General features: G+C 38.1%; 1 protein-coding gene across 6 annotated transcripts in view; it reads left to right on the forward strand.

Annotated features, from left to right (window-relative positions):
- gfra3 (GDNF family receptor alpha 3) overlaps positions 1 to 4,745 on the forward strand; it is a 54,045-nt gene extending 49,300 nt beyond the window's left edge. For 5 of the 6 annotated variants that reach the window (XM_055178504.2, XM_055178507.2, XM_055178506.2 and 2 more), the window contains one exon: positions 3,055 to 4,744. In XM_055178504.2, the coding sequence (XP_055034479.2) occupies positions 3,055 to 3,276 (222 nt within the window). In that variant the 3' untranslated portion in view covers positions 3,277 to 4,744. Of the gene's footprint in view, positions 1 to 3,054 lie in introns of all 6 variants that reach the window. The other variant, XM_055178502.2, reaches the window with a different exon arrangement.
- The last annotated feature ends 17,098 nt before the right edge of the window (positions 4,746 to 21,843 follow it).

The following is a 21,843-nucleotide window of genomic DNA, read 5'->3' on the forward strand; positions in this document are numbered from 1 at the left end:
AGTTGGCAAACCTTGACCTCTTAGTATTAGCGTTATATCTCGCCAAGTCATGTTTTGATGGTCGATCAGCTTTGGGGGATTCGGGGAATGGCACCGAATGTGATATTAACACTTGCTTGACACTCTATTGTAGAATGGATTGTCTGTTTGCTGCCCACATAAAAGGGAACCAAATAATCCCTCTGCATCCAGCGCACGCACCGACTTTATCAAAAACCACAGCTCTGATCTTTGTGTCGTGTGTCTGTTTGGTTGTGGGTCCTCGCTTTGGACGGCGTTCACATCCTCTGTTCTCAGAACACACAGACCACAGCATTCAGCTTAGAGATAATCTGGGCCTGCAGACAAAAAGGATTCAATTCGGTTTCTGTTGTCATTTATTTCGTCTCTCTCTCTTTCTCTCTCCTCATCTGTCTCTTTTGATGTGCGTCTCACTTTCTCAGCCTGACTGTGTTTCTCTCTCTCTCTCTGAACGGATTAGCTAAAGGTGTTTGCAAGTAGCGTCACATCAGTCAAACTTCATTAATATTAATATATTCGTACCCGTCTGTCTGTCTGTCTCCCTTTCTCTTTTCCCTTTCTTATCATTCATTTATAATCCCTCTCCCTCACAATCTCTACATTCCTCTCGATGACACAAACTTGCTGCTCTACCATTTCTATACAGTACGTTTCAGAGTTTCGCTTTCAGGTTTCTTTTTTGTAGTTCTGGAGACATCATTGAGATTAAGATTCATTTACATAAATATGTTGTCGCTCAGGGGTCAAATTTTCACGTTTGTCACTGTAATGCATAATGTTACACATCAGATATTTTTTCCCAACAGTTAACCAAACTTTTATTCAAAGGGGACATTTCACGAGACTTTTTAAGATGTCTCCAGAGTACGTATGTGAAGTTTAGCTCAAAATATCATATAGATAATTTATTATAACATGTTAAAATTGCCACTTTGTAGGTGTGAGCAAAAATGTGCCTTTTTAGGGTGTGTCCTTTAAAATGCAAATGAGCTGATCTCTGCACTAAATGGCAGCGCTGTGGTTGGATAGTGCAGATTAAGGGGCGGATTTTCCCCTTCTGACATCACAAGATAATTCACATATTCTAGCTTGATAGAAGCACTTAAACTTGAAGTCGTCAGATTTGCATCATATGTCCCCATATGTTCATAATTGTTATAAAGGATTAGTAAATTTTCTTAAAAAAAAAAAATCCAGATAACTTACTCACTACCATGTCATCCAAAATGTTGATGTCTTTTTTTGTTCAGTCGAGAAGAAGTTGTGTTTTTTTTGAGGAAGCATGCCGGGATTTTTCTCATTTTGATGGACTTTATTTGACCCCAACACTTAACAGTTTTGTTGCAGTTTGGAATTGCAGTTTCAAAGGACTCGATCCCAGACGAGGAATAAGGCTCTTATCTAGCGAAACGATTGTCATTTTTGGCAAGAAAAATAAAAAATATGCACTTTTAAACCACAACTTCTCGTATATCTCCGGTCTTGTGACGCACTAGCATGATCTCACGTAATACGTCATCCGTGACCTCTTGACGTGATGACGTATGACGTGAGATCATGCTGGCGCGAAACTCTGCCCCAGTGTTTAAAAGTGTGGAGAAAGAGGACCGTTCCGACGTTGTTGTATGACGAATGATACAAATTAATGTCTTTGTGTCAGTTTGTTGTTTAAAATGGTCTGCAAATGTGCGTTTCATATATGTAACACGTGACGTTTCTACGTCACTAAGCAATTAGGTTCGTTTCGCTAGATTCGTTTGGGGTCGTTTATAGTCCTTTAAAACTCAGTTGAAACGGCAATATTAAACTGCATTAAAACTGTTAAGTGTTGGGGTCCATTTAAGTCCATTAAAATAAGAAAAATCCTGGAATGTTTCCTCAAAAAACATAATTTCTTCTCGACTGAACAAAGAAAGACATCAATATTATGGATGACATGGTGGTAAGTAAATTATCTGGATTTTTTTTTAAGAAAATGGACTAATCCTTTAACATCAAGCAAGTCCTGCATGTTTTAAAATCAAAACCAAAATGTCATGTGCACGTGGATGCACGCATCATTGTGTTAGACTAAAGGTGGGGTGCATGATTTTTTGAAACACTTTGGAAAAGGGAGTCGGATCGAGTACCAAAACACACTTGTAGCCAATTAGCAGTAAGGGGCGTGTCTACTAACCGACATCGTTGCCTAGGTTGCGCATGTGTGGGACGGGTCTATCAAAAAAGTCCAGATTCTATTTGGGTAGGGGCGTGTTTGTTTAAGTGATTTCAAATGTCAACATTGGCTTTCAGAGATCATGCACCTCGCCCTTAAAGGTGCAGTGTGTAATTTTTCTCTTGACAGAAATGCAAAATAATATACAAACTATATTATCAGTGGTGTATAAAGACCTTTCATAATGAACCGTTATGTGTTTATTAACTTTTGAATGAGACAATTTTATTTACATATACCGAGGGTCCCCTTACATGGAAGTCGCCATTTTGTGCCGCCACGTTTCTACAGAAACCCTTAATGGACAAACTTATTGTCTCCGATGACATGTTTGTCCGGTGGCGGCTACCGTAGCTTCTCTATGTGATAAAAACGAGGGGTAAGCAATGGACTGAGCCGTTGGTTGCAATTCACAGCACCTTACCACTAGATGCCGCAAAAATGTACACACTACACCTTTAAGCATTTAGGACGGTACACCTCTCAGAAAACTTACAAATAAAGATCATTTAAGATGTTTAATGACTATTTAGAGCATTCGGATCACTAGACAAGGACTTAATTTACTTATTTTTATGAAAATCTTAATTTCAACTAAAATCAATATTTATACGATATTCACCTGTAGCTCAAAATTAGACTGTGGGCATTCCAATTAATATCAGAAACAGTTTGTTTAAATAGACTATATCTTTAAAGTAAATAAGTGTAGATAGCCAATACAATCTGGATATTTTTAGGTGACGGTGGAGATGTAGAAATTACACAGTGATTTTTCATGCCTGACACACACACACTCTCTCTCTCTTTTCTTTGAGGCGGTGGAAAGCGAAGAAGAAGAAGAAGAGGAAGAAGAAGAAGAGGAAGATGAAAACGAAACGGCAGCAGGAGGGTTCAACGTCATCCCTCACTTCTCAGACGAGGTGACAGTCATTAATCTGGGCTCGGAGGCGGACCGGGTCCACGGTCGAGCCGCCTCCCTCTCCAAACCTCACTTCATGTTCACGGTTCTGCTGCTGATCGCCCTCAGCTGGGGCTAGAAACTCTCGCTCATACAACTTCATACAAACACATACACACACATGCACACAAACACACACTTTCACACCAGACTCTAAGACCTGTTATCGAGAGACGAGTGGAACGTCACACTAGAGCGCTGGAGAGAGCGAAACGAGGGGAAAACTCTTCTGTCCTTCTTTCTGTCTTTCATTCATTATTTTTCTCCTTGAGAAGAGACTCTGCTATAGATGTAGCTGCTTGTTCATTAGGGAATCACTTTTTGATTCGGATTCCCCGCCTGATTCATTCGAATCGCAGAGACTCATCGGACTGACTGGTGTCGAGTACAGTAGGCGACGGTGACCGAGCGATGTATCTACTGTATAATGCTTCAGACATGGACATAAAAGTGAGACAACATTGCTGTTCGAGTCTTGGCTGTCCCTATAATGTGCGTGTGCAGCATTGCATTACCTGCATTGAGAAAATTGCTGTTTATTGTTGCTGAACTTGTATGAATTGAGACAAAATGTGTGTATGTATGTATGTGTACGTGCAAATTTGATTCGAGGAAAAAATGTGGCGAGCACGACTCCTAAATCATTTTCACACCCATGTGTCTCTCAAGTCAGGTCACACACCTAATCACACGCGAACAGCCGGATCGAGCAGATGCAATCGCTCTTCATTTATTGCTCTGCAATGTGCATTCATTTTTTGGACTCAGCACAGACTACGCACTCTAACCAGGGGCATAAATAAAAAAACACGGCCTTCGACAGAGAAAACATGAGTAATAAAGGCGAAATAAGGATATAAACAAACTAAATAAATAAATATATCTCGGCACAGCAGGTGTCGGAGTCCGGTCTAGTTTTAGTACTCGAGGGGATGAACAGGAAGTCATTTTCCAGCCGCCTGTCGCCCGCTACCTCTCTCCGACTCTCTTGTTTTACTTTCACAGAGATAATGGCTTACAACACAAACTGTTTATCTTGTTGTGCGTTTGTGGCGAAGAATTACTTGCGATGGGGAAGAAATAGAAAAAGAGATCAAGGAAGAGAAACACTGAGCGTCAAACCCTCCAGCAAAAAAAATCATACAGTCTGGTATCGCTTGCTTTCTCTGTTTCTTATAAATCTATTGCTGACACTGAGGCTTTTTCATTTCCGTTTCTTTTGATCTTCTCTATCTTTCTTTATTTGTTCTCATGTACTGTATGTCCAAAGAAGTGAGTTTTCTTAAAGGGATAGTTCAGCCAAAATCTAATGGTTGTAATTTACCCCAATAAGTCCTTCCAGAAACATGCAGTGTTTTTTTGTAATTGTTGCGGGGAAAATCTTCGACATTTAATTAAAAAATGCGATTGAATATGTGGGATATGTATGCAATTTTATGCGATTAAACTGCGGGAACTTCCAAAAATTGCGAGAACTTGCAAAAAACGGGGTAACTTGCAAAAACTGCGCTAACTTGCAAAAACTGCGGGAACTTGGAAAAACTGCGGGAACTTGGAAAAACTGCGCTAACTTGCAAAAATTGTGGGAACTTGCAAAAATTGTGGGAACTTGCAAAAACTGCGGGCACTTGCAAAAATTGCGGGAACTTGCAAAAATTGCGGGAACTTCAAAAAACTGCGAGAACTTCCAAAAATTGCAGGAACTTGCAAAAACAGGGGTAACTTGTAAAAACTGCAGTGACTTGTAAAAACTGCCCTAACTTGCAAAAATTGTGAGAACTTGCAAAAACTGCAGTAACTTGCAAAAACTGCGGGAACTTCCAAAAATTGCGGGAACTTCCAAAAATTGCGGGAACTTGCAAAAAACGGGGTAACTTGCAAAAACTGCGCTAACTTGCAAAAATTGTGGGAACTTGCAAAAACTGCGGGAATTTTCAAAAACTGCGGGAACTTGCAAAAACTGCGGGAACTTGCAAAAACTGCGGGAACTTCCAAAAATTGCAGGAACTTGCAAAAACCGGGGTAACTTGCAAAAACTGCGCTAACTTGCAAAAATTGTGGGAACTTGCAAAAATTGTGGGAACTTGCAAAAACTGCGGGAACTTGCAAAAACTGCGGGAACTTCCAAAAATTGCGGGAACTTCCAAAAATTGCGGGAACTTGCAAAAACCGGGGTAACTTGTAAAAACTGCGCTAACTTGCAAAAATTGTGGGAACTTGCAAAAACTGCAGGAACTTGCAAAAACTTTTTGCAGCTTTTGCAGCTTTTCAATTATGTTCACGTCACATAATCACGTCACTTCATAATGTTCCCTATGGCAACAGGGGACATGGCTGCGCTTGTCTGAAGTAAATGCAAAATTTTTCAACTTTCTGCTACGATATATGTGATTTATGCTACGAAAATTGTGAGGATTATGAAATCATGCAAGCCCCGCATATTTTGCGCACGGAAATCTGCAATTTATGCTGCGAAAGTGCGGCGTATTTGAAAAAATAAATATGTGGACTTTGGCTAATTATGTGTTGAATCATGCGATCGCATAATTGCGTTTTTCTGGAGGGGCTGCCCAATGTTGTTCCAAACACAAAAGGAGAAATTTATCCGGACTGTGCTGGTCACTGTTCTTCATGGATGGTTAATTATGTTTTTAAGTTTTTGAATGATCATTGGATGAAATCTATAAAGACACGTTAACACTAAAAGCTTTTAAACTAAAACACTGAACTCTCTAGCTTTTCTTTGTATGTAATGTTCATGTGCACTCATTATGGGTCACACTTTATATAAGCGCAGTCCTTCTCATCAAAGAGGTGAATCTCTATTAATAAAAAGTATTATTTGTATGCAGGGTTGCCAAGTCTGTGGTTTTCCCTTGGAGATGGGCTACTTGAATACTGTAGCCGCGGCTGTTTTTAACGTCCGTGAGTCGAAGCGACCCCAATAATGAAAAATTTTGCCTTGTGAATGCAAATTTAGCAGATGAACGCTGCAAAAAATAATACAAAATTTACTCCCAGAATGCCATTAATTTTGACTGGAGACCCCCATCGGGATTAGGTTGGGTTTTGCTGTGAAAACCTGGCAACCCGTTTGTATGTTCCCAATTACACTTATTGTAGAAAAATGTCTCTCATAGTTGAATAAATTACTTCTCGTTCTCCAGTATTGCGACGCATCCGTGCCAGACTAGCGCATGTGAGGCGCAACTAAAGTTTTGGTGGTAAATCCAAAGGGACAAATATTTTAATAGCACTATTAAACTTGCGTCTTTTCCCCTTGAGTTGTTGTCGTCGTCTTGCTACAGTGATAAACAGCTGCCGTCAGGACTCTCAGCGGTCCTCCTGTTGATAACGCAAACTTCTGAGCCAAAAGTAGAGCCGGCAGGGAGACGGGGGTGGAATCAAACTCCGGTTCGGACTGAGCAATCAAGCCAAGCTTTCTATTGTGAGAGCCACTCAAGACGTCCGCCGCCCCCCTCTTCCTCTCCGGAAGAAATTAAAGCATCGCTAAAGTGCTCATATCTCATCTGGCATTCACACGAAGCACCTTAAATTACACCGACACGACTTAACAATCAGATTCTGAACCGATCCATTATGCGAAGGAACGGTCTGATTGAACAGACGTTGTTCTTCTCGACGTCTTCTCCTCCGGCGCAAGGTCAGCGAGCCACGCTGCGCGCCCGCTCAATCAGTAGGGTTAATTAAGAGAAGAAACGAGAGCGCGTCTGGATTGATGCGCCTGTCGAAATAGCGGGCAGCCTTTATGATGGCTGTTGTTATTTTTTAATTGTTATCTGGGGCGAGTGTCATCCGCCCAGCCATAACAGAGGGAGGCATCGGATGAGTGACATCAAGTCGCCAAGGGTGTCGGTATCTCACATTAAAATATTTCCGTAAAAAATAAAAAGGGGGCCATGCGTTAAATAAGTGCACATTGCTGAAAAGTTTAGGGTGGATGAGAAACTTAGCTTTTTGAATAATACGGGTTGCATACGATGGCTTTCTCATAGAATTGCAAGGATTAATGGATAAATGATTACAAAATGGACAAATAAATAATACAATTTTCATGGGGTTTTCCAGCAGGCTTTATTTCACTCGGCACGCTCGGTTTGGAGACAAAGCTGTAGAGACGCGGCCTGCACTAAAATAGCCTTGATAGTTTGCGCTGTTGGACTTTGTTTGCGTGTGCCGCATTACAACCACGTTCTGGATTCGCTTAATATGAGTCGAACATTTCCTTCGTGGCCATCTGTGCCTGTGTACACAGGAGAAACCTCCTTGCCGAGCGCACCATCGCAGGGAGCAAGGGAGATAAACACACAATAAGGGATAAACGGATAGAAAAGAGGAGGAGAGAGTGGGTTAGAGAGAAAGCACCCTGGTGAGAGAGCTGAAAAAGGGGATTGCATGAGAGAGAAGGAGAGAGTAGTTTACCCTGTAGGCTCATAGCTTTATTATTATAGTATGCGGACACTGATTTATTTGGCGGCTGCAGGCACCCGTTCTGAAACTCATTTTAGTGGTACTGATGTTGATTCTCTCTCTCTCTCTCTCTCCTCTGGCTCAGCATTATGAGCCAAGTGGACTGTGGCACCGTTTCACCCCACAATGCACCATCAATTGCATGAAAATAATCACCACCGCTAATGTTTTTCTAATGAAGACGCCCAAAATAGTATCTGTATTTAATCCTCTTTAATGGAGTGCACTTATTTTTTACTTTTACTTTTAATAATGACTTGACGGATTTGCTTTGTCTATTTTCAGAATTCATTTTTAAGAAACTATCAATGCTCAACACTCGGGCATTTGTGGGAATCAGCGCATGCAAAACTTCACAGATTTACACAGAAGTGGTTCATTACTATTATTTAATATTGTTTTTAATTCATGCCTTAAGCTCTGTTTAAGGGGCATTCACACAAGAATTACTTTGAACAAAAACGAAAGTGTTCCCAATGTTGTGGATGGACTCAATGTCTAGTGTGGCCACACATCTGTACTGTTGTTTATAAAGGTCACTCATGTCAACCAATCAGATCTCTCATGTCACTGTCAATGTTTTATGTGTGAGATCATGTGGGATAAAGGACAATAGCACACAGGGTTGAGTGGTTATGTTGGGTTCGCCAAGCATGTCTTTCATTGCAATGTTGGATTTGTCTTTATTTGACACCCTGCTCTCAAAAAAGAAACTCTTCTTCAATTACTGCCCACCGGGTCGCTTTTCAGACCTGTTGTACCGCGCCGGTCCTCCGCCGGTTCTTTCTGCTTATCTTCCGAGTCTTGGTTCTGTTTATGTGCCCTGTTTAAAATCAGGTGTAAAAATGCGAATTCACTGTTTCTGTGACCCATGATAATGTACCATCTGAAATAAAATAAACAGAAAATAACCGTCTTATCTTTTCTGTCTCTGGAGAACGAGTGTGTGGGGGAAGAAAAATCCCAAATTGGATATCTGTAATATCTCAATATAGTTTTCATGGAACACAATGAGATTAAATTCAGATCAAATGAAGAGTTTTGTTTAAAGCTCGCGTCTGCTTTATTGATTTTTTTCTCTTCAGAGAAATAGACTCTAGTAGTCTCATGTCTTTTATTATCTAGCTCATGGTATTCACATTCATTTTGTAGCTCTATACTCTTATTGGGTAAATAAATGTCTCTTCAATGCCTGCCAAGCTACGCATTATTGTTGATATGACACTAGCTGTGTCCCAATTCAGGGGCTGCGACCTTCTAAGGACGTATTTTAAGACCGATTGCGTCACAGCAGCGCGACTTCAGGCTGGTAAGGCCGTCCCAATTCGAAGGATGCTTAGAATGAAGCCTCAAAATGCGTCCTCATTTCTCCGCGCTGTTAAGGATAGAACGAATGGATCCTTAACAGCCGAGGATATCCCAAGATTCATTGCGCGCCTGCAACGGCGGCTGGATATTCTAAAATAAACAATTAAAACCTTCATTAAATAAAAGTGTGTATTTATCAAAAAAAGTTTGTCACTGTTTTAGTATTACAAGTTATGTTTTGTGTTAATATTATTATTTTTATGACGCATATATTTCTAAGGTTGATTAATTTAATTTAATATACTGTTGAATAGTTTAATCTACATCAACGTGTCATATTTTCTAAACTAAATTCATATTTTTCTGATTTCATATTTATTTTAATAAGTCAGAAACGTTTCCGCTATGTCCTGCTGACAGGCGCAGCAGGTGACGCCAATTATGGGTCGTCCGAAGGTTAGACCGTCTCATTTCAGTTCTCTTCGCGGACTTCTGAGGCTGCGACCTTGAAAGACCGAGTGCTCATATTTAAGGTTGCATGCTTAGAAGGTCGCAGCCCCTGAATTGGGACACAGCTTATATTAGCAAATCTAAGTATTACATTTACATTTTACGTTTGGCCTTTAGCAGAAACATTCATTCAGAGCGACTTACAATGTAATATAGTGATTCATCTTAGAAAGGGAATAATATAAGAAAAGCTGTTTAATGTTAAGGTGTTTGAACAGTTTTTAGAGACATGCCTGTTGGAAGAGGGAAAGATTTATTTCTTAATGGAGTGAGCATTCAACATGTCATTGCATTAGACTTTGGGACACATGAAGTGAGACCTGCTAATTCATGTGATGGTTGAAAAAAATCAGAAACTTGTATTAGTGAAGGTACCTGAGCCATATCACAAATATCATAGAGACCTGCGGCAGTACTTGTACCCTAGCAACCACATAGTAACCCCTAAACGCTATGATAAAAAAATTCCGGAAAACCAATGTAAAAAAATTACAGGAAACAACTTTGGAGTAAAAAATCGTGGCATTTTCTTTTTCATTACACAGAGTTTTGCATATGTGACCCTGGACCACAAAACCAGTCATAAGGGTACATTTTTAGACATTTCAACTGAAAGTTGAATAAATCAGCTTTCCATTGACGTATGGTTTGTTGCAATGCTATCTCATGAGAATTTGCACATAATTTACTATAGTTGGCTAATTCGTATTAATTCATACGACCACATTCGTAAGTTTTGGTACGATTTGGTACGTTCTTGTTTTTTTAATGAGAATCGTAGGATCTTGCACGAATAACTTTGTATGAATTGATACGAATTCATGTACGATTATATGTATGCATGTAAATATGTACGATCTCACGTGAGATCAGGTTGTTTGTTAGGAAAATATTTAGCGGAGATACAACTATTTGAAAATATGAGTGTTCAAAAAAATCTAAATATTGAGAAAATCGCCTTTAAAGTTGTCCAAATGAAGTCATTAGCAACTGCATCCACTCACAAAACTAACGTTTATTTATGCTAGGAAATTTACAAAATATTTCATTCTTTTTTTTGATCTGTACTTAAAGCAACACTATGTAGTTTTCATGTAAAAATGACTTACAGCTCCCCCATGTGGTTGAAAAGCGCAACAGTGCCTAGTATCAGACACTCTTCTGCAGGCAGGGGGAGGGGCGGGGCTGTGTTTCCTACCCTCCACCGCCACTTTCAGAGTGTGCATTCCGCAGCTAGGAGGCTGCTCAGGTTGCAGCAACAGTACAATTTGTCCAGTTAAAAGTTGTTCTATCACTGAAATAATTTTAGAGACATTATTTAAAGGTAAAAAAACTACATAGTGTTGCTTTAATATCCAAATAATTTTTGGTATAAAAGAAAAAAAACAATCATTTTAACCCCAAATATGCACGACTTATGACTAAGGTTTTGTGGTCCACAGTCACAAAATGTACAATTCTTAACTGTATTTTTCATGGCAAAGTTTTGTAAACTTTACAATTTTTCTATTCTTCATGCTATATGTCTGTTAATGTAAATCAGCTTTGTACTTAAAGGTCACGTTCTTCCTGATCCCATTAAACTTTAGTTAGTGTGTAATGTTGCTGTTAGAGCATACAAAATACATATAGGGGTGGTTTCCTGGCCTGGGATTAGTTTAAGCCAGGACTAGGCCTTAGTTTTTCAGCAGCAACAAACGTGCCTTACTAAAAACATTACTTGTGTGCAATATGAGGCAAAACAAAGGGCACTGATGTATTTTAAGATATGTCAGTGCAGGTTATTTTCAGTTTGAACAGCTCTTACATTTATTTTAGTCTAGAACTAGTCTAGACTAGTTTTTGACTAAACTCCGCCCACAAGAATATGTCAGTCATCAGCTTTTGGCTCAATCGAATCACAATACACTGAACAAACTACACAACCAGAACTCGCTAAGTATTTCTGAAGAAGGAACTTTACAACATTTTACCATAAAAGTACACGTATAATCCAGCTGAATATTATAGAGATTTTCCAACGCTATCTCACAAGAATTCGTTCATATTTTACGAGTTGGCTAATTCGTATTAATTCATATGACCACATTCGTAAGTTTTGGTATGCGATTTGCCTTGACCCCTGTGACGTTGGGGTTTGTTGCGGGGGTTCGGTTTTGTTGTTGTTTTTTCATGAGAATGGTACGATTTTGCACGATTAACTTTGTATGAATTGATACGAATTAGCCAACTCATAAACTATGTAAGATTTCTTGTGAGATCGGGCCAGATTTTCACCATAAAATACAATAATTCACACCTTTTACTTTCATAAAAACATTATACTTTATCTTACCGGAAAACTACATATAAGGTTTTACAGTTTTTAACTGTATATGTCAAGCTTTTTTTAGAGTTAACCAATGAACGTGTTTTTATCGTAGCATTTTTACATTTATTTTCATTAAAATGACAAAAAATGTTTTTACAGTGTACAACCCTACTGAAAAATCCAGCTAAAACCAGCATAAGCTGGTATCTGGTTTTAGCTGGTTTAAGGTGGTTTACGCTGGTCCTCCCAGCCTGACAAAGCTGGTCATGCTGGTGGGCCAGCTGGTATTCCAGCATGACCAGCTAAGTCCAGCTAGACCAGCTTAAAATGTGACCAAAACACAGCTAGACCAGCTTGCTACACCAGCAAAGCCAGCTTCCTACACCAGCAAAACCGGCTAAAACCAAGCTGGGGACCAGCTAAAACCAGCTCACCAGCTTATGCTGGTCTTAGCTGGATTTTTCAGTAGGGAACACCTTAGTATCCTTTATCTTATTCCAGTTATGCGTTAGTCTCCTGTTGTATTATGGGAAATAGTGAGTTATCGAGTGTCCATCAAATTTCCCCTAAAATCAGAGTGCACTGTGGGTAAAAAGTAGTGAGCAAATGTAAGAAATGAAGTTGTAGTTTTGGACACCACTACAAAATGGTGGACGCGAAATATAGTGCACTATATAAAAGATAGTGCAGTTTCAGACACAGCAAGAGAGATGTTGGTTTTGCTGTTTGTTGAAGCATAAAAACTGTGACTTATCACAATGCACTTAAGCAGCACGTCACAGGAAATAAGTGAACAGTGTCCCAATGTAAAGTGACCGAACCTGCATACACAATATACTGATTCACGACCTTGGTAGCTGATTGAGACACAACCATACAGTATAGGCTATAAACTGACGATGTTACATCTATACACTTTTAAAAATAAAGGTGCTATAAAAGGTTCTTCACAGCGATGCCATAGAAGAACCCTTTGTGGTTCCCAAAAGAACTTATAAGGCTCTTAGAAGAACCATTTCTTTCTTACCTTTTTATAATCTTATGAAATTTTTTTCTCTACAAGAACCTTTTGTGCAACTAAAAGGTTTTTCAGATGTTAAAGGTTCTTATCGGAACCACAGTTCTTCTATTGCATCGTAAAGCACCTATTTCTACTGAATCACTTCAAACAAACTGTAACTTTAAGCACTGATCCGGTAGGGTTGAGAAAGGAAAAATGGAGAGAAAGAAACTTTAGTCTGACTGCTGATTTAGGCGATTGCATTATTAAATGATAAAACTATCAAACCTACCTTCTGGCTAAAGACACAATTATAGAGAGAATGTGGATTTCTCAAGCCGTTGGACAGAGACAAATCCTTACCAACAAAACCCAAACATCCCCCTGATGTAAACGTCACCGTCTCTTTGGTGAATTATGATTCTAAGAGTTCATCTGAGGATTGTGTGTGTGTGTGTGTTGCGAACAGAAATGTATTCTGGGAGGGGAAGTTAGAGATCGCAGACTGTGTGATTGAACTCGGTGGGACAGAGAGAAATCTGATTAATAAATAAACACTTTCTCAATGGCTTCCATATGCCGGAAAGACTTGTGCAGCACCTCGGCTGTCTTTACCAGAGACGATGATGCTCTAATTAACCCAGATGCAATTAGAACAATGACACAACCCAGAGGGGGTCAACAGCTACTCACACACATACACACAAAAAACAAACACACACTGCATTCAGTCTTCACTTATATGCTTATCTATCACAGCTTCTATATGCAAAACATTTTTCCAGAGGAAAGTTTTGATGCTCATAAGTTGATCTGTCATAGCTAAGCAGATGCAATGCATTTTTCAGATCATTTCATTTATCAACTTCAGATGTTTACATTTAGGCATTTGGCAGAGACTTTGATCCAGAGCTACCAACGGTTGGTAAAGATACACTGTAAAACACTGTAAAATCAAAATCGAAACTGACCTGTATTGCAGTGTGTCATGTAGTTGTCCATCAATGTAAACAATGTGCAAAGTAGTTGAACCAAAAAGTGCACGAATAATAAAGTTATTGGCTTATAAAGTAGGGAGTCGACTCTGAATCGCTGAAACGAGTCGTTATATGGATTGAATCTCCTGCCTGTCTTTATCCACGTAATACAAACACTTTGCATAATAATCCCCGCCTACAGCCTTGCCCGGGAGAAATGAAAACTTAGACCTGCCCACAGCTAGTTAGTGTGTAAACATCATATCACGCTGTGTTTCAGTTTGTGTTGTTTTCACTACCAAAGGATGAAGAAATATGAAGAATCTGTGGTTAAAATTACTTTTTCACGGAGAGATTTACTAGACGTTTGGCTGTGAAGAATCATTGGTTAAAATTACTTTTTCACAGAGAGATTTACTAGACGTTTCGCAGTGAAGAATCAGTGGTTAAAATTACTTTTTCAAGGAGGGATTTACTAAACGTTTGGCTGTGAAGAATCAGTGGTTAAAATGACTTTTTCAAGGAGGGATTTACTAGACATTTAGCAATGAAAGATGGTTCAGTACCCACTTTATTTGGAACAACATGCATCTCCTAACAACAACCTGTAAGTATGATTATAGCTACATACCTGCTTAAATGAGTGTAAAAATGTTAATGTCTGTCGTCGTTTTTATAACCTAGACTAATGATGAATGATGTGTATTGATGTTGTTTTTAAACTTTTAATATACTGTCAGAGAGTCACGTTAGCAAGCGGCTGACGCATGCTCACTTGCAGTTTTGCTACGACCCGGTTAGCTTACATAAATGCTTAAATGAGTGTAAAATGTTCGTGTCTATCGTCGTTTTTATTGCTTGGATTAATGATGAATGATGTGTATTGACGTCGATAATGTCTTCTCAGTAAATCATGCTAGGACTAGGTCAATACATGTTGCACTATTGTTGGTCTGTGCCACTGATCTGTGGTCTGTGCTGAGACTGTGTCAGTTGACCAATCAGAGCAGAGTAGGCTACTGAAAGGTGGGGTTTAGGCAGAATGAATCGTTCGGGGATCTCTGAGAAATGGGGTAATTTTAAAATTAATTTTCTTACTTCTCCATGCATAGATTTGGAGGAATATTACATTTAAATATTAAGTAGATTTTGGTCCCTTCATCCATTTGTCTTTTCAAAAGTCGCGTTTTATGAAGTTTACCGAGTTGGCGCACGCAATTTTGGTTGGAAGGCTTCAGAACAGCTCACATGATTTCGGTAAGGGAATATCGGGACCATCAATGCTCACGAACGTTCCAGTGCAACACTGAAAACCCACTGAAAATTGTATATTAAGTTCACTTAATTTGGTAGCCACATAGACTGAACTTAAATTGTTAAGTTCACCAAACTTGGAGTTTGTACAGTGCAAATAAGTTCACTTGGTGTTCATAAAGACTGAACCTAAATAGTCATTTAACTATATAACAATGTCTGTGTAAAGCCCGGGATGCACTGCACGATAATTGGCTGTCCCAGACGAAAGATTGCCATCGTGAAACTATCGTCGTAATTTCTGTGATCGTGGCTCTTTATCTGTGGTCCTATGTGGTACATTGAGGTTCAAAGACGGCCGTTTTCCCGGTCTTGCGTCCAAAGATAGCCTAAGATAGTTTTCTGACAGTGTCAGAAATTCGGCATGATCACCGCACAGTGTGTTTGCTGCTACGACCTTCGCGCCAGTATTTGTTTACCACGAGCGCATGCTGGTGACGTTGCGCAACATGTGACGCTGCCGCTGAAGCTTCCGTGTCATCATCGTACAGTCTACATGCCTCTCGTACCCGAGTTTAAACGATACATGTCGCACAGTGTGATAAGGTAATGATCTTATAGGAGGGCAAAAATCCTGCAGTGTATTCCGGGCTTAATGAAAGGTATTCAGGACTGACTCTGTTAATCAATAAATGAACTTAATTCTCCAAGCACACAACAAACTGAAATGTTCACATCTATCTTCATTATAGTGGAGAGAAATACATTGAGTTAAAAGTGGTGCATGCATACCAAAGGAAACATTGATAACCTGAACAGTGACTTCACAAAAAACCTATAATTTACAAAAATAAAAAACATCAATAATGTTACAAAGAGTGTAAAACGCTAAGAAATGTTATTATCAACTGGTATATATGTCCCATCAGTGTTGTTATTCATGGACCAGGCGCAAGGGCTTATCAGCATTTTTAACTGATAATCTTAAGTTAATTGCACTTGAATTCTTAAATGCACGGTTTATGTAAGTTAATAAGTTACATGAACAAAGATAGTAAAGTTATGGATCCAAAATGCTAAATTTAAGTCATGATTGCTTGACTTCTTGAGTAGAAACAGCATTAGGGCTTTTAATGAATCTCTGATCAGTGCCTTGACCACTGAACATGGGAACTGATGGAGACGCGGCCTCTATATATCTCTTTGTGACTAGCTAAAGTCAGTTTTTTGTGTGATTTATTGTTTTAATCATCCTACACAATGTAAATGACATTCTGTGAAAATATAATCTTAATATCTTTAATATTGACTGAGTAAGGTCATGTCAAAGATTAAAATCAATGTGAAATCAAACTTTAATGCTTTAAATCTCATTATTAGATTGAGGCTTCAGTCTGAGTTTCAAGTGGGGTCACATATACACGAAAATGCAGCATGAAGTTAAACCAACTTGGTTTTGCAAGTCAATTCAACGTTGAAACATTGTTGAAACATATTACATAAGAAGTCTTCATGGTCTCCCCTACTGAGATCCTCTAACCAGCCGTAGTCCCCGGGGAACCTTTATTCAATTTCACTCTATGTCGTTAGAAATGGAGGAGAGATAGAGATGGAGAACAACAGGAGACAATGTAAAGCTTTTAATCTGTTAATGGAGGGATGGACTGATTCATTTAAAGGCTTAAGCACAGACATTATTTGGGTTTGTATTAAACATTTATGTTGCTAATGTTGCAAAATATAGCAGTGAAAATTTGACATTACTTTATCTATTCTGACTGCAGGCTGATTCACTTTTGGACCCGTGGTTCAGGGTCCAGGGGGACCGCGGGCCCTTGTAGTGCTCACCTGCAAGCACTTAACCAGTTACTGTATATAAAACATCTTCCATCTGCACAGTAACTCACCACCTTTACAGTGATCTGACCAATCATTGCTAACTTATATAATTACCTGTGCTGTGCTTATATAGTGCTTGCATTAAAATTGGTTTTAACCCAACTGCTGGGTTATTACACCCCATGGTTGCATAACATCAACCCAACATTGGGAAATTTTTAACCCAGTGTTCTGTCCAATATTAACCCATTATGGGTCAAAAATAACCCAGCCATTTTTAGAGTCTGAATCCAATTAAAAACTGATTAATAATTGTTTAAATTCACAGTTATTTACACAAATGCAAATCACTATGTTGAGCAATGCAAAAATGTACAACTAAAACGTGACCCTCTGTGCGATTCAGACTAAAGTTTTATAATCTAATAATGAGATTTGGAGCATCTCAATCATTCATTTTGGTCTTTGACATGACCTCAAAATTAAAGATATCAAGGTTATATTTGATCTATGATTTTAAACAGTAAATCCCTAAAAACGATGACTTTGCATGGTTGTGATAAAACATGTTTTTTGCTACTACCAAGTCTTCGTGATATAGTCAAGTAATTTTAAAATTCTTTTTTCGTGATATTATCACGAATTTCCGTGTTTTTCGTGATTGTATATCGAATTACTGTTTTTGTGTGATTATCACGTATTGGTTACTCAACTGTTTTTTCCTATTTTTAAAACATTGTCGCTTCGGTTTAGGGTTAGATTTGGTGCTTGCATTAGAATGTCCCTTTATACATTGGTTTATACTATTTTTTCTGATTTATTTTTTTTATATGTCGCCTGGCGTTAGGGTTAGAGTTGGGTTTGGATAGGAATGTAATTTTATGTAAATCTAACCCTTAAACCGAAGTGACAATGGTAAGAAAATAGGACAAAACAGTTGAGTAACCAATACGTGATAATCACAAGAAAACAGGAATTCGTTATACGATCACGAAAAACGCGGAAATTCGTGATAATATCACGAAAAAATATTTTAAAAAATTACGTGACTATATAACGAATTTTCGTGAGACTGGGTTAGGTTTTTAAGTAAAATTATGTTATTGTGTTTACTATCATTTAACTTATGCATCTGTGCAATGGAAAGTTTGCTAAATACAGTAAATACGGGATGTGTCATATACATAATGTTTTTCATATTTAATAATGCATGCATATTGATTCAATTTGAGTATATAGAAAAAAACTATTTATTCATACAAAGCAACAGGTTTTAAATTTGCACTTGGTCTAAAACGAAAATTTTTGCTATTCTGTAAAAAAGTCCATAACCCAGATCTCATTATTTTTCTTGAATGTGTGATTTTGTCCAAGAGACGCTGCTTAACTTTCTTCACACATGGGTATTTTTAGAAAATGCTGAAACCGTAACAGTGGGGTGGTTACAGGAATGACTTGCTGACAAATTGGCACGAGCTTATGTAAGAAATTGACTCCCATTAGTTCCACATCCATCCAAACTCTTTGGGTTGAAAAGGTCAAGCGGAGTCTCAAGAAACTCGTGACTGGTTTATTTACCTGCATGCCTCAGGTGAGTAACTCAGATGTTCACTTGGCTTATTGCTTACAGTGGAAATTTCCCATTACGGTTTTCCTGCCCCGTGAAATTAGCATCCACCTATCAATTTATCGCAGTATGGCATTACCCGAAGCCCGTAAGCGAGGCTTCGGCACCGAGCCTTTGTTCTCGAGCGGCGGCCATCTCTTGGACAGATGTTTATGGGTGGGAGAAATCTCCGGATTGTTGAGTCATGGTTTTTGAAAGCGGGGCTGGAGGCGGCCGTGCATTTCCATGGCTCATAGATTTGAGTACACTGATAGGTTGTCACAGAAAACACAGAGCGCTGCACTGCGGAGAGAGCGAGAGAGTTGGGTTATCAATACTGTCTACCCAAGCGTGTCATAATGTGTTCTTTTATGGTACTTTCTGTATTAAAGCCCCTAATTGAGTCACACACAATGGAAATGATGCAGAATTTTCCTCTTGACAGGGGTCAAAATGAACCATTTTACAGAACACAAAGAGATGAAAGAAGCTCAAGTCTTAGTTCGATTAAAACCCTGTAGACACAGACAGAATCCATTCCATTCTTCTGTTGAGGGCAAATGGGCTTAGTACTGTAGTTTGTCTTAGTTTTTTATAACCCGCTTCAGTTGAACATGATATGTTGGTGTCTTACCATATGAATGTTACTACAAGTTTGTAACATATTGGTTAGATACTATTTGTATATAAGGTTTTTGTATGGTCACATAAAGAACATGTATTATTTAGAGTATTATATTTTTAGACTGTATAAAGGTGAGAAAGAAGTTGTTCTTTTTAGGAAAGTTCTTTGGAGAAGCATAAATGGCTCTAAACCCTAAAAATAAAGGTGCTTCATGATGCCATAGAAGGACCAGTTTTGGCAAAAGGTTTTTTTCCCCAAAAAGTTTCTTTGTTATGAAACGGTTCTTTAGATTATAAAAGGTATGAAAGAAATGGATCTCCTGAGCACCTTTAACTGAATGGTTCTTTGAGGAACCAAAAATAGTTCTTCTATAACAAAAACCTTTTAAGCAACCTAAAATTGCAAAACTAAAGTTGTTTATGTAATATTTGGTTTAAAATAAATATTTTTGTCTTGCTTTTTAAAAAAAGTTTGCCGATCAACTGCATTCAAACTGTTCCACAATTTCCCAATATTTATTTAACATAAATTTACTAATCAAACTAAAAAAAGATATAGACGGTATCATCAGACGCACCAATGTTATCTCGTGGCATTTCGTAGGTATTTTATGAGGTGGCTAATTCGTATTAATTTGTACGACCACATTTGTTAATTTTGGTAATATGCCTTGACCCCCACATACAGAAAAAAAATTCTCTGGCCAAAAATATATTTTAAATATTTGCTAAATACATTTTTGAAGTTAATGCTCAATTGAGTATATTTTTTTAAATAGGAAATATATTTAGTTTTAACCTTTGTATATTCAACATATATTTCCAAATATATTTAAACCGCTAGCAAATATATTTCTAATTGTACATCCTATATGGCAAAAATGTAGATTTGCCTAAATATATTTTAAATATATGCTTAATTTTTTAAGTTAAAAATATATTTAATTTGAACCTTTATTAAACTGTTATGTTTACATGTTCGTAATAAAGTTTTCTTACAAATATATTTCCTTGGATTTATACGGAGCCCCTAAGGGGACATGGAGAAAAAATTAAATAAAATTTAATTTCGCATGCGCATGTGAAACTATCGCGTTTAGTTTCGCGTGCGCAAGTGAAACTATTGCGCGCACATGAAAGCGAAAGTTCCACGTACGCACGTGAAAGTTTCACGCGTGCACGCGAAACTAAACTTAAAAAAAAATTCTGCACATGAAGGTTTTGCGTGAGCACATGAAACGAATTTTTTTTTATTCCAATGTCACCTTAGGGGCTCGGTAGATTTAAATATATGGAGGGCTAAATATATCTTAAATGCTTTAAATTTAATTTTTAAAATATGTTTTAAAATATACAAAAAATGGCCAAAAAATATATCAGTGAAAAAATATACTTTTGTAAACATATTCCAAAATATATTCCAGCAAATATATTTTTTTGACGTATGGGCTGTGACGTTGGGGTTAGGAGTGGGGTTTCATTATTGTTTTTTTTTATTATGATCATACGAATTAGCAAACTCATAAAATACGTATTCTCGTGAGATCAGTGCAATGTGGCAGTTATGTGCCTTACCCAAAGTAAAAAAATTTTTGTGTCTGTTTAATGGTCTTGCGAGCATGGATCACCATTGTGCAATGAGAAGTTTGGCAGCCAATCTGAAGTTAACATTGTATACATTCATTTTACACAGTAAAAACAAGTGTAATGGTTGATTTTTAGGTATGATTTGAGCTAAAGTAATTTACATGTTATTTATTTTGCTTGTTATCAGAAATCAACTTCTCTAGAGGGGCTCTGATTCTATGCTAACGTCTACCAGAAGTTGACTTTGGGCCACTAAAGCTGTTGTTTTGTTATTTTTATTTTATTTTGTTGCTGCTTAAACCGTCCTTAAATGTGATACTGGATTGTGTCTGTTTTTACCCAACGTTTTAAGCTTTCATTTGCTTGTCTTAATGTTTGCTCCACCAGGGATGAGAAAACCAGTGCCAGCTAATCCCCGTCTCTCTTGCACTTGCATGACCAGACAACAGCTGCCTGGCGGCGTTACCAAGATGGCGTCTGTGTCGACTGAGTAGCTTTAAAAAGAACTTTGGTTCCAGTGTTTGAGTGTCTCGTTCTGTGAAGATCTCCGTCGGAGTCCAGAGCGGCAGGCATCATTCCAGTACATCTTTATTTCATTACTGCAGTAGCTCAGCAGTCGGTCTGTGTCTCTATGTGGCTCCGTCTGTTTCTGCTCTTCTTCCAACATCTGATTTAGAGATAACTGAACAACAATAGACATCTCGTTTTTTTCTCTCCCGTCTCTAATTCATGTCAATGAACTGGATCCTGAATTGGTTTTGCAACAGTTTGTTAAAGCAATAATAATATTCCTTAAAGGGGACATACCATGAAAATCTGACTTTTTACATGTTTATTAATAATAATAATAATAATAATTATTATTATTATTATTATTATTATTATTACTGTTATTATTATTATTATTATTATTCCATGTTTAAGTGCTATAATTGGGTCCCCAGTGCTTTTATCAACATAGAAAATGTGAAAAAGATCAACCCAGTAACATAGTTTTGGTAAACCATTCTCTGTTAACATGTGAAAAAACAGGTCATTCAGATTTGGCTCCCCTGGTGATGTCAGAAGGGGAAAATACCGCCCCCTAATCTGATCCAACCACACCACTGCCACTTAGTACAGAGATCAACTAATTTGCA

Source organism: Misgurnus anguillicaudatus, chromosome 16 (genome assembly GCF_027580225.2).
Source record: "Misgurnus anguillicaudatus chromosome 16, ASM2758022v2, whole genome shotgun sequence".
NCBI classification, from domain to species: domain Eukaryota; kingdom Metazoa; phylum Chordata; class Actinopteri; order Cypriniformes; family Cobitidae; genus Misgurnus; species Misgurnus anguillicaudatus.